The 12,153-nt window shown below is 44.9% G+C and overlaps 1 protein-coding gene and 1 long non-coding RNA gene across 4 annotated transcripts in view; one reads left to right on the top strand and one right to left on the bottom strand.

The window, feature by feature from the left end:
* Window positions 1–12,153, bottom strand: part of LOC120397976 — a 70,183-nt gene that overhangs the window by 8,766 nt on the left and 49,264 nt on the right. The window lies entirely within an intron of this gene.
* The window catches only part of ZFAT (zinc finger and AT-hook domain containing), a 161,685-nt gene that overhangs the window by 119,663 nt on the left and 29,869 nt on the right, over window positions 1–12,153 (top strand). For all 3 annotated transcript variants that reach the window (XM_039524776.1, XM_039524777.1, XM_039524778.1), the window contains exons 13-14: window positions 1,912–2,030; window positions 11,485–11,608. In XM_039524776.1, the coding sequence (XP_039380710.1) occupies window positions 1,912–2,030; window positions 11,485–11,608 (243 nt within the window). The remainder of the gene's footprint in view (window positions 1–1,911; window positions 2,031–11,484; window positions 11,609–12,153) is intronic.

Below are 12,153 nucleotides of genomic sequence, written 5' to 3'. Positions count from 1 at the left end.
CATTTCTGCCTCAGACTTTCTTTGTGACCCAAGACAAATCACTTATCCTTTCTTTGTCTAAACTACAGATGACCCGCTTCCCCTCTCTTCACCCTGTTTCCCTCATATCTATAGTCTGTCTTGTTCATATGGCTTATAGACTTTATAGGACAGGGACTTTCTATTTCTGTGTTTGTAGAGCATCTTGCAATCATAGCTGGGGCCTGTTGGTGCTACTGCAATACAGATACAGGCAAGTCTCATCTTACGCAGGGGTTCCGTTCCGCGGTTAGCGCGTAAAGCGAAAACTGCATATAGTCAAAATTACATTGAGTTGAATGGCGGGCGGAATTCCCCGCACTACAGGTACAGTATTAAAATTATTTTTCTCTTTTTTTTGTTTTGTTTTTGCCAACCGCATAAAGCTGAAATCGCGCATGTTAAATGCGCGTAAGAAGCGACAGACCTGTAATAAGACCTATCTCATGGGGATGTTGTGTCAGTAAATTGCTTTAAAAGTGCATTGAGATCCTGTGATGGAAAGTGCTATGGAAGTATATAGTACATTACATTATATTATAGACACCAATATTGGTGTCAAAAGTGGATAAGGTATGTCATTCACTGACCTTTTCTATATCTGGCCCAAGTATTTAATGAATTGAGTAAAAATTAATTTTCCTGAGCTTTGATGCCAATTAATGACACAGTTGTACATTAGCAGTTTGCATATTTCCATTTGTTGTTCCTTAATTAGTCACAGTGACAAAAGTTGCAGCTTTAATTAGCGTGGTGTAGTGTTCTAGTAATTTTAATTTAGAAGTAATATAGAAAGGTCTTTCTCCCAAATGATTTTTTTATTAAAGTGTGATGTGAAATGAATATTTGATTTCCCTTTTTTGCAATGGAGAGTATCTTTGTCCTAATCTGAACTAAAGGTTAAGCTTTTGTACTCTGTTGCATATTACGCCCATTAATAGAGAAGCAATTTCACTTTAGTTATGAAGACATAGCAGTGAGCCTCTGCTGTAATAGGGAGGTTTGGTAAAGATTATAATAGCCAGGGAGAGGGAGGGAGTGGCATCCTTGAGGATTAATAAGTGTCAGTGAAAGAGCCTGAGAGCGAAACTAAATTTTATTCTGCTTTATCAGAATATAAAGTTTAATTTCATTCCATCTGCAGAATACCATATGCTGGCTTTCCATTGCTGTACAAATGAATGCTCTATCTAATCACTTTATTAATGGAATACTGTGTGCAATGAGAACTTGGCTTGTAATCAGCCTACCAGAGTACACATCAAGCATTTAATTAGATAGCACTAGCAGGAGCCATCGTTTGCCAGGGTAATGGATGATGATGTCTAGAGGGCCATCTGGTGGTATAGTACTTAAGAAGGCACAAGTCGCTCCCCTAATATTTATATTTATTTAATTTAGTGTGGTCTAGTCATCTGGTATAACACACTGTAGTATTCAATCTATTTGTGTTTTGGTTTGGGGCTGGGGGGGGGAATCCAGTGAAAACAAACACTAGTTTGCCTAACTGCATGCATCTAAGTTCTGATATTTGACCAAATTACTTTAATAAGAAAGCAACAAAGAATCCTGTGGCACCTTATAGACTAACAGACGTTCTGCAGCATGAGCTTTCGTGGGTGAATACCCACTTCTTCAGATGCAAGAAAAAAGGCAAAGAATTGGTGTAATCTGATTATATTTAAAATAATAAGTGTTCAGTACACAGAGAAAGCAAAATCTTATGAGGTATTGCCGCTTAGGTTGACAGAAAAAGGCGCAAACTTGAATAGTCCCGTATGGCTTTCTTGTATCCCAAAAATGTAATTGTAGTAAGAGGGTACTCTGGGATCATTGCAGTGAAGTTAAATTATACCAAAAATATCTTCTTTTGTTTTTGTTTTTTTTCCCCAGGTGGCATTAAATGCCCAGTTTGCAGTTTTGTGTATGGTACAAAATGGGAGTTCAACAGACATCTTAAGAACAAGCATGGCCTGAAATTAGTGGAACATGACGGAGAAGCAAAGTGGGAGGTAAAAACAAAATTGCTACATCTTTGCCCCAAAATTTCCAAAATCTCTAAAGATATAGAATGTGTGTGAAAAGTGTATTATGGACTTCCTTACATGGTGGAAAGTTGTCTTCTCTCCATTATCTCTGGCTTGAATGCATACAGTTGCTAATTTATTTCAAAATACCTGTCAGCAAGTATGTCTGTAACAATACAGACACACACAAAATTTCCCTCAGGATTAGAGAGTTAAAGAAACTCCTACAACAACCCACTTCCTGTTTCTCTGCCCCCTCCCCATCAGAGCCCAGATGTGGGTTTCCCCCCCAGCCCAGACACTCACACCCGCAGAGCCCAGTTGCACGTCCCCCCCCCTCGCCCAGACACCTGTGCCCCTCCCCCTCCAGAACCCAGCTGTGGACCCCGCAGCCCAAACACCTGCACCCCTTCTTTCCCTCCCCCCGAAAGCTCAGGACCCAAAAGGAGAAACATCCTGATGCTGGGTCCTGGGCTCGTGTGGAGTTTCCTGCATGCCGCCTCCTCCTTTTAGGGCATGTTGAGAACTGCAGTTCCCAGGAACCCTCCAGTTCCCTCTCCCTCCCCCAGCAGTGTCTCCTATTTGCAAGCTAGGCTCTGCTGGGTACAGCAGCCCCTGCTGGTGGCCAGCAGCTCTGCAGCCCATTTCTGGGGGGAGAGAGGGGGAGAGGAAATTCTGCATGCGCAACATGAATTTCTGCTCAAATTCTGCATGCACAGCAGTGCAGAAGTCCCCCAGGAGTAATAAAGTGCTAGGGTTAACTACTGTAATGTCTAGCAGGATTAACAAGATAACAATTGATGGTTCTTTAGATACTGTCCACGTGGGTGCTCCAGTTCAGGTGCACCTGTACTCTGCATCTTTGATCAGAGATTTTTGGTGCCTGTGCCTGTTTGGTCTACACATGCAAGCTCACACCCTCATGCCCTGTACCAAAGGTGTAAAGGGCCATAGACGAACAGCCCTCAGTCCCTTGTCAACGTCCTTTGGCCTGAGATGGAGTCTGCTGTGTGCCTGTTCTCTTTAGTACTGTATTTAGCGGTTAGTTAGTATGTAGTTAGTTCCTTGATAGTGTTTTAAATTTGTTGGAAAAGTTGTTCCCTTTTATCTTTTTCTTTTAAAAAAATTATTGATAGACACAGATTGATTTAAAATCTTTCCCTATTAAGGGGTCATTTTTTGTTATTTTGCTTGGAGATGCTGGGCTCTTGGGATTTAAAAGGTGTCTCTCCTGCTGCGAGGCTATCCTGATAAGTGATGGGCATAGTCAGTGCCTCCACTCTTTGGGAGACATTCATGTTCCCAGTGAGTGCAGGATCTGCACTTTTTTCAAAGGTAGATCCCAAAAAAATAGGGAGATCAAGTTTTAACTCCTGATTATGAAGCAAGCCTTAAGACCAGCTTCAGATCCAGGGGCAGAGGACCCCTCCTCCCCCAGTACATAGACCTCCTAGTATAGCTAGTGCCCTGTCCACCCCAAGATCTTGGTCATTGGAGGCCACTTGAGACCTAGGCTGTACTGGTTACATCTAAAGCACTGAAGACCTCAGCAAAGGTAGCATCACCATCTGCCTGTATGCAGAAAGAGGTAAAGACAAAACCTCTGAGAAAGTTTGGGTCACCGATGCACAAGAAGGCTATGGAGGAAACCTTGGAGGTGCAAAAATCAAGAGCGGACAAGGAGTTGATGCCTCTTACAAATATTTCCTCCTCGTTGCCTGATGAAGACAGATTCAAGGAGTCAGTCGTCAAAAACAGACTTGGTACTGAGCTTAGGTACCCATACCCAGAGCTGCAGAGCCAATTCCAGGAGGATTCTATGCTTGTCCCCAAATAACAGTCGGTACTGATAACCTGGAAGTCTATGATACCAAAGACTGTTCAACTGCCTGTGTTACTGATGTAATTAGAGTCAATTCTTTCCAATACCAAGCACTGGGTGCCAGCTACCTTGGTACCAAAGCTATCCTCTACAGGTTCTCGCTCAACTCATTCTTTGATGCTATTGGTACCTAAAGAATTTTGATACTTTAAGGACCTTCTTTCAGAGTGGTAGCTGTGTTAGTCTGTATCAGCAAAAACAACGAGGAGTCTTGTGGCACCTTAGAGACTAACAAATTTATTTGGTCATAAGCTTTCATGGGCTTCATCAGATGCATGGAGTGAAACATACAGTCTTCTTCTTATTATTATTCACTCCCTGTGGAGCATAAGGCGCCAACCACTCTCCTCCATTCATTTTGTTCTTGAGCGAGACAGCAGATTTCATCCCACTTCATTCCCATACCTTTCATTTCCTCTTCAATGGTCCTTCGCCACGTCCCCAATGGTCTACCTCTCCTCCTTCTTCCTTGTGGTGTCTGTCAGCATCCATTCTCAACACATGCCCCAGCCACCTCCATCTTCATTGTTTGGCTTCATCCACTATATTGTTGATGCCCGTTAATCGGCTCACTTCAACATTGGTGATACGCTGCGGCCAATGTATGTTAAGAATTCGCCTAAGACACCTTCCTTCAAAGCCCTGAAGCCGACTTTCTATCTTCTTGTTGGTCCTCCATGTTTCCGCCGCATAGAGCAACACAGAGCGGACGTTCGACCTGTAGATCTCTACCTTGGTTTTCATTTGCAAGATGGTTGACCTCCAAATATTCTGAAGTCTATAGAATGCATTTGCTGCAAGACCGATTCTGGTAGATATCTCCTTCTGAATATTGCCATCAGCCGATATGTAACTACCAAGATATTTGAAGTCGTTCACCTCGTCCAATTCTATGTCACATAACACTGTCTTCGTCGAGCTGGCTGTTTTTACTTTCATTATTTTGCTCTTACCGGCATGGATATTAAGTCCTACGCACCTTGCTACTCTACCTACTCTATCAGTCTTCTCTTGGAGGTCCGTCTGAAAGCTTGAAATCAGGGTGATGTCATCCGCAAAGTCACAGTCTTCAATATGACCAGAGGGTCCCCATGCGATCCCTCTTGGCCTATCTTCAGTGGCTTTCCGCATCACCCAATCTGTGACCACAAGAAATAGAATGGGCTAAATAACACACCCTTGTCTAACTCCCGTTCTCACATGGAACCACTCGCTCCGCTGTCCTTCATGGCAAACACAACACTTATTGCCGGCATACATATCTTTGAAGATGTTAATCACTTTCAAAGGGAATCCATATATTTTTAAGATATTCCAGAGAGATGGATGGTGGACACTATCAAATGCCTTCTCGAAATCGAGATAATTAATGAACAGTGGCAAGTTCCATTCAAGAGATTGTTCCGTTATCGTACGTAGTACAAATATCTGATCAACACATCCTCTCCCACTCCTAAATCCTGATTGTTCTTCCCTCAGGATCTCTTCTACTGCTTGTCTTATTCTCTGTAACAGAACTCTGCAGAAAACCTTCCCGAGCACTGATAACAAGTTTATACCTCTCCAATTACCACACAAAGACAAATCACCCTTCTTTGGTAATTTCACGATGATACCTTTCTTCCATGCTTCAGGTACCTTCTCTTCTTCCCACACCTTGTTGAATAGCTCCTTTAGAATCCCAGCACTCATATTCAGGTCGGCTTTTAGCATTTCTGTGGTTATTCTATCTTCACCTGGTGCCCTGTTTGCTTTTGTCTGTCTAATAGCCTCTTCTATCTCTCGCTCTATGATAGGCCCACATTCTACCTCCATCTGAAAACTCGTTTCCTCTATTTCAACTACCTCTTCAGGATTTGATCTATTTAAAGTCTCTCTAAAATGCTCTGCCCATCGATTGATTTGTTCTTTCTCTTCTATCAATATTCTCCCATTCTTTCCTCTAACCGCTGTTGACCTATTGCTGAACCCTCCTGTCAAAGTCCTCGTGATCCTATACACACTTCTTGTGTCGCCCCGCGCGGCTGCTGACTGTGCCTCTCTTGACAGACTGGTAATATAATCCCTTTTGTCTTTTTGGGCACTTCTCTTCACAGCCTTGTTTTTCTCCCTACATTCTTTGTTTTCAGCTTTCTGTTGTTCATCCCTTCCAGTTAGCATGCGTAGTTTTGCTGTCTTCCTCTCCTCAGTGAGTTTCCATGTGTGATCTGAAATCCATACTTTCCGCTCTCTTCTCTTGTAGCCAAGCACTGTCTTGCTGGTCTCTACATATGCCTTCTCGACGTTGTCACAAAAAGTGTTAATATTACCAGTTCGCAAGTCATTTAGAAGTTGAAACTTTTTTGAGCGCTCCAATATGAACTGTGCCTTTACCGGCGGTTCTTCCAACTTCCTTGAGTCGAAAATTTGTTGCCCATAAACTTTCTTCATCTTTCTCAATTTTATCTGAAGCTTGCTCAATACAAGATGATGGTCACCACCTACATCTGCACTTCTTAATACTCTAGTATCCAGCAGTGACCCTCTCCACTTCCGATTGATTGCAATGTGATCAATTTGGTTCCTGGTTTTCCCATCCGGTGATATCCACGTCAGCTTGTGTATTGTCTTATGTTGGAAGATTGTTCCACCTATCACCAGTCCATTCTCAAGACATAAGTCTACAAATCGTTGACCGTTGTCATTTCTCTCTCCAACTCCTTCCCGCCCCATGCATGCTTCATACCCGGCATTGCTGGAACCGACTTTAGCATTGAAGTCGCCCATCAAAATCAGGATGTCGTGGCATGGGGTCTTAAGTATCTCTTCCTGGAGTCTGGTATAGAACAAGTCTTTTTCCTCCTCCTCAGCTTGTTCAGTAGGTGCATAACATTGGATGATGGTAGTCTTCGCATATCTGGAGAAGAATCTCGCTCTTATTATTCTGGAGGTAACAGGACTCCATCCTAACAAACTCTTTCTCGTCTCTTTGTCGACAATGATGCCCACCCCTTCATGGTGATGTCCATCTATGCGTCCTGAATAAAAAATTGTCTCACCAGAGTCCAGTATTAACATACCAGTGTCCGTCCACCTCATCTCACTAATCCCAAGAATGTTAATGCCATATTTTCTCATTTCCTTTGTTACTGATGCTGTTCTCCCTGTTTCATACATTGTTCGAACGTTCCATACCGCTATCTTTATTTGTTTTTTGGGTTTGACCAGAGACTCCATCGAAACAGGGACTTCCTTTCGGCTTTGATCCCCATTTGTCATATTTGGCATTACTGCCTGAATCTCCGGCTGGCTACCCACAATTTTATGAATTTCTGAAGATTTGGTTGACGTTTCTGTAGCGCTTGTTTTTTACGTGGTGGGTTGCCAGCCCAACGCACAACCCTCCTCCTCCAAGCAACGGCGGAGTTGAAACATACAGTAGGGAGGTATAAATACACAGTATATGAAAAGATGGGAGTTGCCTTACCAAGTGGGGGGGTCAGTGCTAACGAGCCAATTCAATTAAGGTGAAAGTGGGCTATTCTCAACAGTTGACAAGAAGGAGTGGAAATCACTTTTGTAGTGCTACTGAGGCCAATGTAAACAAGGAACTTTCTAGTATTTGAGCTGGAGTCTCCTCTGTTAACTGGTACTGGTTGTTTATCCATGTAACGGATCGGGGACTCACCACCTGGCGCCTCCCACTGGTGACTCCAGGAATTAGCTCTGTCCAGGGGAGCGCCCCTCCTGGTGGTGTCTCGTCCGTCGTTCCGCCCTCGATTGGCGTCTCTGGACTCGCGTTGCTCCCTGCTTGGTGGTATTCTCTTCGAGGCCACTGCCCTCCGGCAGTGCCCCTTAGTCCATCCATACCCCCTCCCGGGGGTTGGTGATCAGCAGTCCTACACCCCAGCCACCATGTCCAACCACCCTCTGAGTCCAATCCCTCTTGTCAGGGATCTGGCGTAGTACAATGGCCGCTCCCTACAGCCAATGGCTGGATTTACTGCAGAGGGGGAAAGGGGAGACCCAGACCCGCCCTCTACTCTGGGTCCCGGCCCAGAGACCCTCTGGCAGCAGCCTTGCTGTCCTCTTTCTCTTCCCTCGTCTGTCTGTTTCCCTGGGCCGCTTCCCCTACGGCCCCTTGCACCCGCTAGGCCCTTCCCTTCAGGGCCTGCAGCCTGGCAGGCTCCGGGCTAGAGCTCCCTAGCCTCCCCAAGCCTGGCCAGCACTGCGCTGTCCACGGTGCTGGTCTTCCACCTTTGGTGACTGACCTTCCCCTCTCGAAGGCCTGGAACAGACTGAATGCTCCCCTCCTGGGCAGCCCTCTTATAGGGCTGAGCCTGGCCCTGATTGGCTGTCTCCAAACTGGGCCCTGATTGGCTCACCATAAGCCCTTCCTTGATTGGCTCCCTGTCTGCACAGGTGCCCTTGCCTGCCGCAGCCCACACTCTCCAGGAGTGGGGCAGCCGCCCCACTACAATCCACACCAAGACTTACTCAGTTACCACCCCCATTAGCTAAAGTACCATACTCACTGTTGTCTACCATACAAGTTGAACAGTTATTCCCCCCCTTGGAGTATGTTGAGAAGGACTCCTTAGACTCTCAGATATTGGCACATGGTTTCCCTGTCTACTAGAATTAACACCCCAGCTGGTGAGGACTAGGTCATTGAGTAGACAAGCTCTTGGAAGGGGATCTCCTCTAGACCAAATTCAGACACAAGGCCTCCCCAAGAACTAAATCTCCACATAAATATGCTAGAGATTAAGAGGCTTTTGCCTAGCATACACGGTATTTCTGCTCTCACTCTGAGGAACCAACATCCAAATACTGATGGACATCACTATGTACTCTGTCAACAGGCATGGAGGGGCTCTATCGTTGCCTCTTTGCCAGGAATCAGTCCATCTCTGAGAATGGTGTGTTTATCATCACCTCACTCTAATGGCCCTACATATTCCAGGTTTTAAAAACACCCAGGTGAACCAGCTTAACAGACAGTATTCACACACTCATGAATGTTCTGTCAGTGACTCAATTCTGTGAAGTATTGTCTGCAATGTGAATAGACCTGTTTGCCACGGACTGGAACAACGAATGCTAACTGTCTGCTCTGGGAGTGAGTGGGAGGCTTGGGGAGGGGGACAATCAAGCCCAGTCTCCCCGTCAGATGCCTTACTCATCCCCTGAGCACTGAGACTCGGAATGGGATAGCTCAGTGGTTTGAGCATTGGCCTGCTAAACCCAGGGTTGTGAGTTTAATCCTTGTGGGGGCCATCTAGGGAACGGGGGTAAAAATCTGTTTGGGGATTGGGCCTGCTTTGAGCAGGGGGTTGGACTAGATGACCTTCTGAGGTCCCTTCCAATCCTGATATTCTATGTTTATCCATCCATTTCACTCATACTTAAGGTCCTGACGAAGGTGGGAGGCAGCCCTTAATTTGCTGCTAGCTCCAGCATGTAACAGTTTTGGTTACATAGTTTTTGCACACCTTGTAGTTGCTAGGTTCCTCAAAGGCCTCATCCATGTCTTTCCTCCAATCATACAGAGCTCCTGGGACTCAACATTATGTAATAAGGCTGATGGGGCTCCCTTTGAACATTTAGCAACCTGTTGCTTATACCAGCTGTCTATGAATATTGCTTCTTAGGCCTGGTCTACACTAGGGTGGGGGGTCGAACTAAGGTACGCGACTTCAGCTATGCGAATAGCGTAGCTGAAGTCGAACTACCTTAGTTCGAACTTCTTACCTGTCCAGACGCCGCGGGATCGAAGTCCGCGGCTCCCCTGTCGACTCCGCCACTGCCGTTTGCGGTGGTGGAGTTCCGGAGTCAACGGGAGCACGTTCGGAGTTCGATGTATCGCGTCTAGATTAGACGCGATAGTTCGAACTCCGAGAAGTCGAACGCTACCCGTCGACCCGGCAGGTAAGTATAGACCTACCCTAAGTGATAGTGAACTCAGCCCAAAGAGTAGGAGAGATCCAAGCCCTCACAACAAGACCACCATATACAGTATTCCATAAGGACAAGGTAACATTGAGGCTTCACCTAAAATTCTTGCCCAGAGTTGTTACTTTCTCCTGAATCAAGTGATTCGCCAGTTTTATTTCCCAAGCCTCATAATAGTCAAAGGGAAGCTTTCATACCTTAGGTGTAGTCAAGATTGACTGTTCAGGAATTCTCTGATACATTCCTGGCCTTTGTTGACGGGATGAAGAATCAACCAATATATATACGAAGTTCCTGATTGTAACCGATTTGCAATAGCTCAGTTGGACCCATTTTCACAGATAAGAGCCCATTCTAACACACTGTGTAAGCAGCTTCTCTAATGCGAGTTGGGACCCTTCAGGGGGTCGCGAGGTTATTAATGGGGAGTTGTGAGCAGTCAGCCTCCACTCCAAACCCCGCTTTGCCTCCAGCATTTATAATAGTGTTAAATTAAAAACACTTGTTTATATATTTATAAGGGGGGGGGGTCGCACTCAGAGGCTTGCTGTGTGAAAGGGGTCACCAGTACAATAGTTTGAGAACCACTGAGCTACCTGGAGTTCAGTTCACACCTTTGCTTGACACGACTCCTTGACAGAGGACTCCAGGTCAAATGTCTGATTTGGCTGCGTTGTCCTGCAGTCCTTGTGTCAGCAGATTCTGAAAACCACCTCCATGAAAAGAGATTATTGCTCGCGAGTGAACAGAAATGAGATCTTTGTGGACAGTCACTTGAAGAAAAGTGGTTTCTTACTCTGCAGTAACTGTGGTTCTTCAAGATGTGTTATCCACTTGTATTCTACAACCCACCCTCCTGCCCTGCTACTGCAGAATCCTTGCATCCGACGAAGTGGATATTCACCCACGAAAGCTCATGCTGTAAAACGTCTGTTAGTCTATAAGGTGCCACAGGATTTTTTGCTGCTTTTGCAGAATCCTGTATCACTTGGATTCTGCTTTAGGGAAGAAACTGAAGGGTCATTGTGGCTGACCCAATGGCTGTGTCCTTGGCTATTGGGAGCAAGTGTGGTCCCAACAAACACTGCTCTTCAAAAAAATCTGATCTCATGTGCATGGGGCACGTGCAAACCAGAAGTTGGAATACTTGTGGACAACTTAACTCTTTTTGCAAGGTAAGTAGCCAATCTTCTTGACACAAAGGGTCATTTTCTGGCTTCAAAGGAATTTGTCCAAATTCATATTGGCAGTATAGCTAAAAGGAGAATTTGGCCCAAAATATCTTCCTTAGAGTCTAATAAGTGTGTGATTAGGTTATTAATTATAAATTACATGCACAATAAAAATAAAGTCAAATGAACATTGCATTTTGTAAATGAACTTGATGCAACTATCTGGAAGTCTGATAGAAGTATAAATAAGTTTATGTGGTGAAATCTTGGCTTCCATTGAAATCAATGGCAAAATTTCCATGGACTCCCACGGGGCCAGGATTTCTCATGTTCTTTTATAAAATATGCTGTTATAAATCTGTCATCCAGTTTTTCCCTATTTAAATTTGGGGTACCAAGTGCCCTCTGTAATTCTCAAGAGTTAAAATGAGATAATTGACCTGTTTTTTAGCTAACAACTGAAATTTCTGAGGAATCATCCACTCAGTATCTGCACATCACAGAGGCTGAAGACGTTCAAGGAACTCAAGCTGCTGTAGCTGCATTACAAGACCTAAGATATACCTCAGAGAATGGTAAGGGATATTTTTAGTTTCAAAGGGTAGACTAGATCTTTTTCATCAGAGTTCCCAACTCTTGTGAATACAGTGGGAAACTTGAAAAGGAAATATTTATTCTTCTGTATTGATTTTACCAAGGTATTTTCTATATGGTAGTGAGGTACTAATACTATAGTGTGGTAAACATTTATTTGTAAGGTCATCCATAATAGTTTTTAAAAGGACAGTGTCAAGTTTTTGGGCCCACAGTGTGGTCTACCACAAGGGTTCTCAAACTTTTTTCTTTCCGAGCCCCCACACACCCCCAACATGCTATAAAAACTCCATGGCCCGCCTGTGCCACAACAACTGGTTTTCTGCATATAAAAGCCAGGGCCTTGCCTTGGGGGGCTGGGGGACAGGGCAATAGCCTGGGGCCACAGGGGCCCCTGTGAAGCTAAGCTGCTCAGGCTTTGGCTTCAGCCCCAGGTGGTAGGGCTCAAAGCCTCGGGCTTCAGCTTTCTGACCTACGCCGCAGCAAGTCTAATACTGGCTGTGCTTGGCAGATCCCCCAAACCTGC

The sequence above is a fragment of the Mauremys reevesii genome, linkage group 2, assembly GCF_016161935.1.
Source record: "Mauremys reevesii isolate NIE-2019 linkage group 2, ASM1616193v1, whole genome shotgun sequence".
Taxonomy (NCBI): Eukaryota; Metazoa; Chordata; order Testudines; family Geoemydidae; genus Mauremys; species Mauremys reevesii.
Note: the sequence above shows the minus strand (reverse complement) of the source record. Positions and strands in the feature narration are given on the sequence as shown.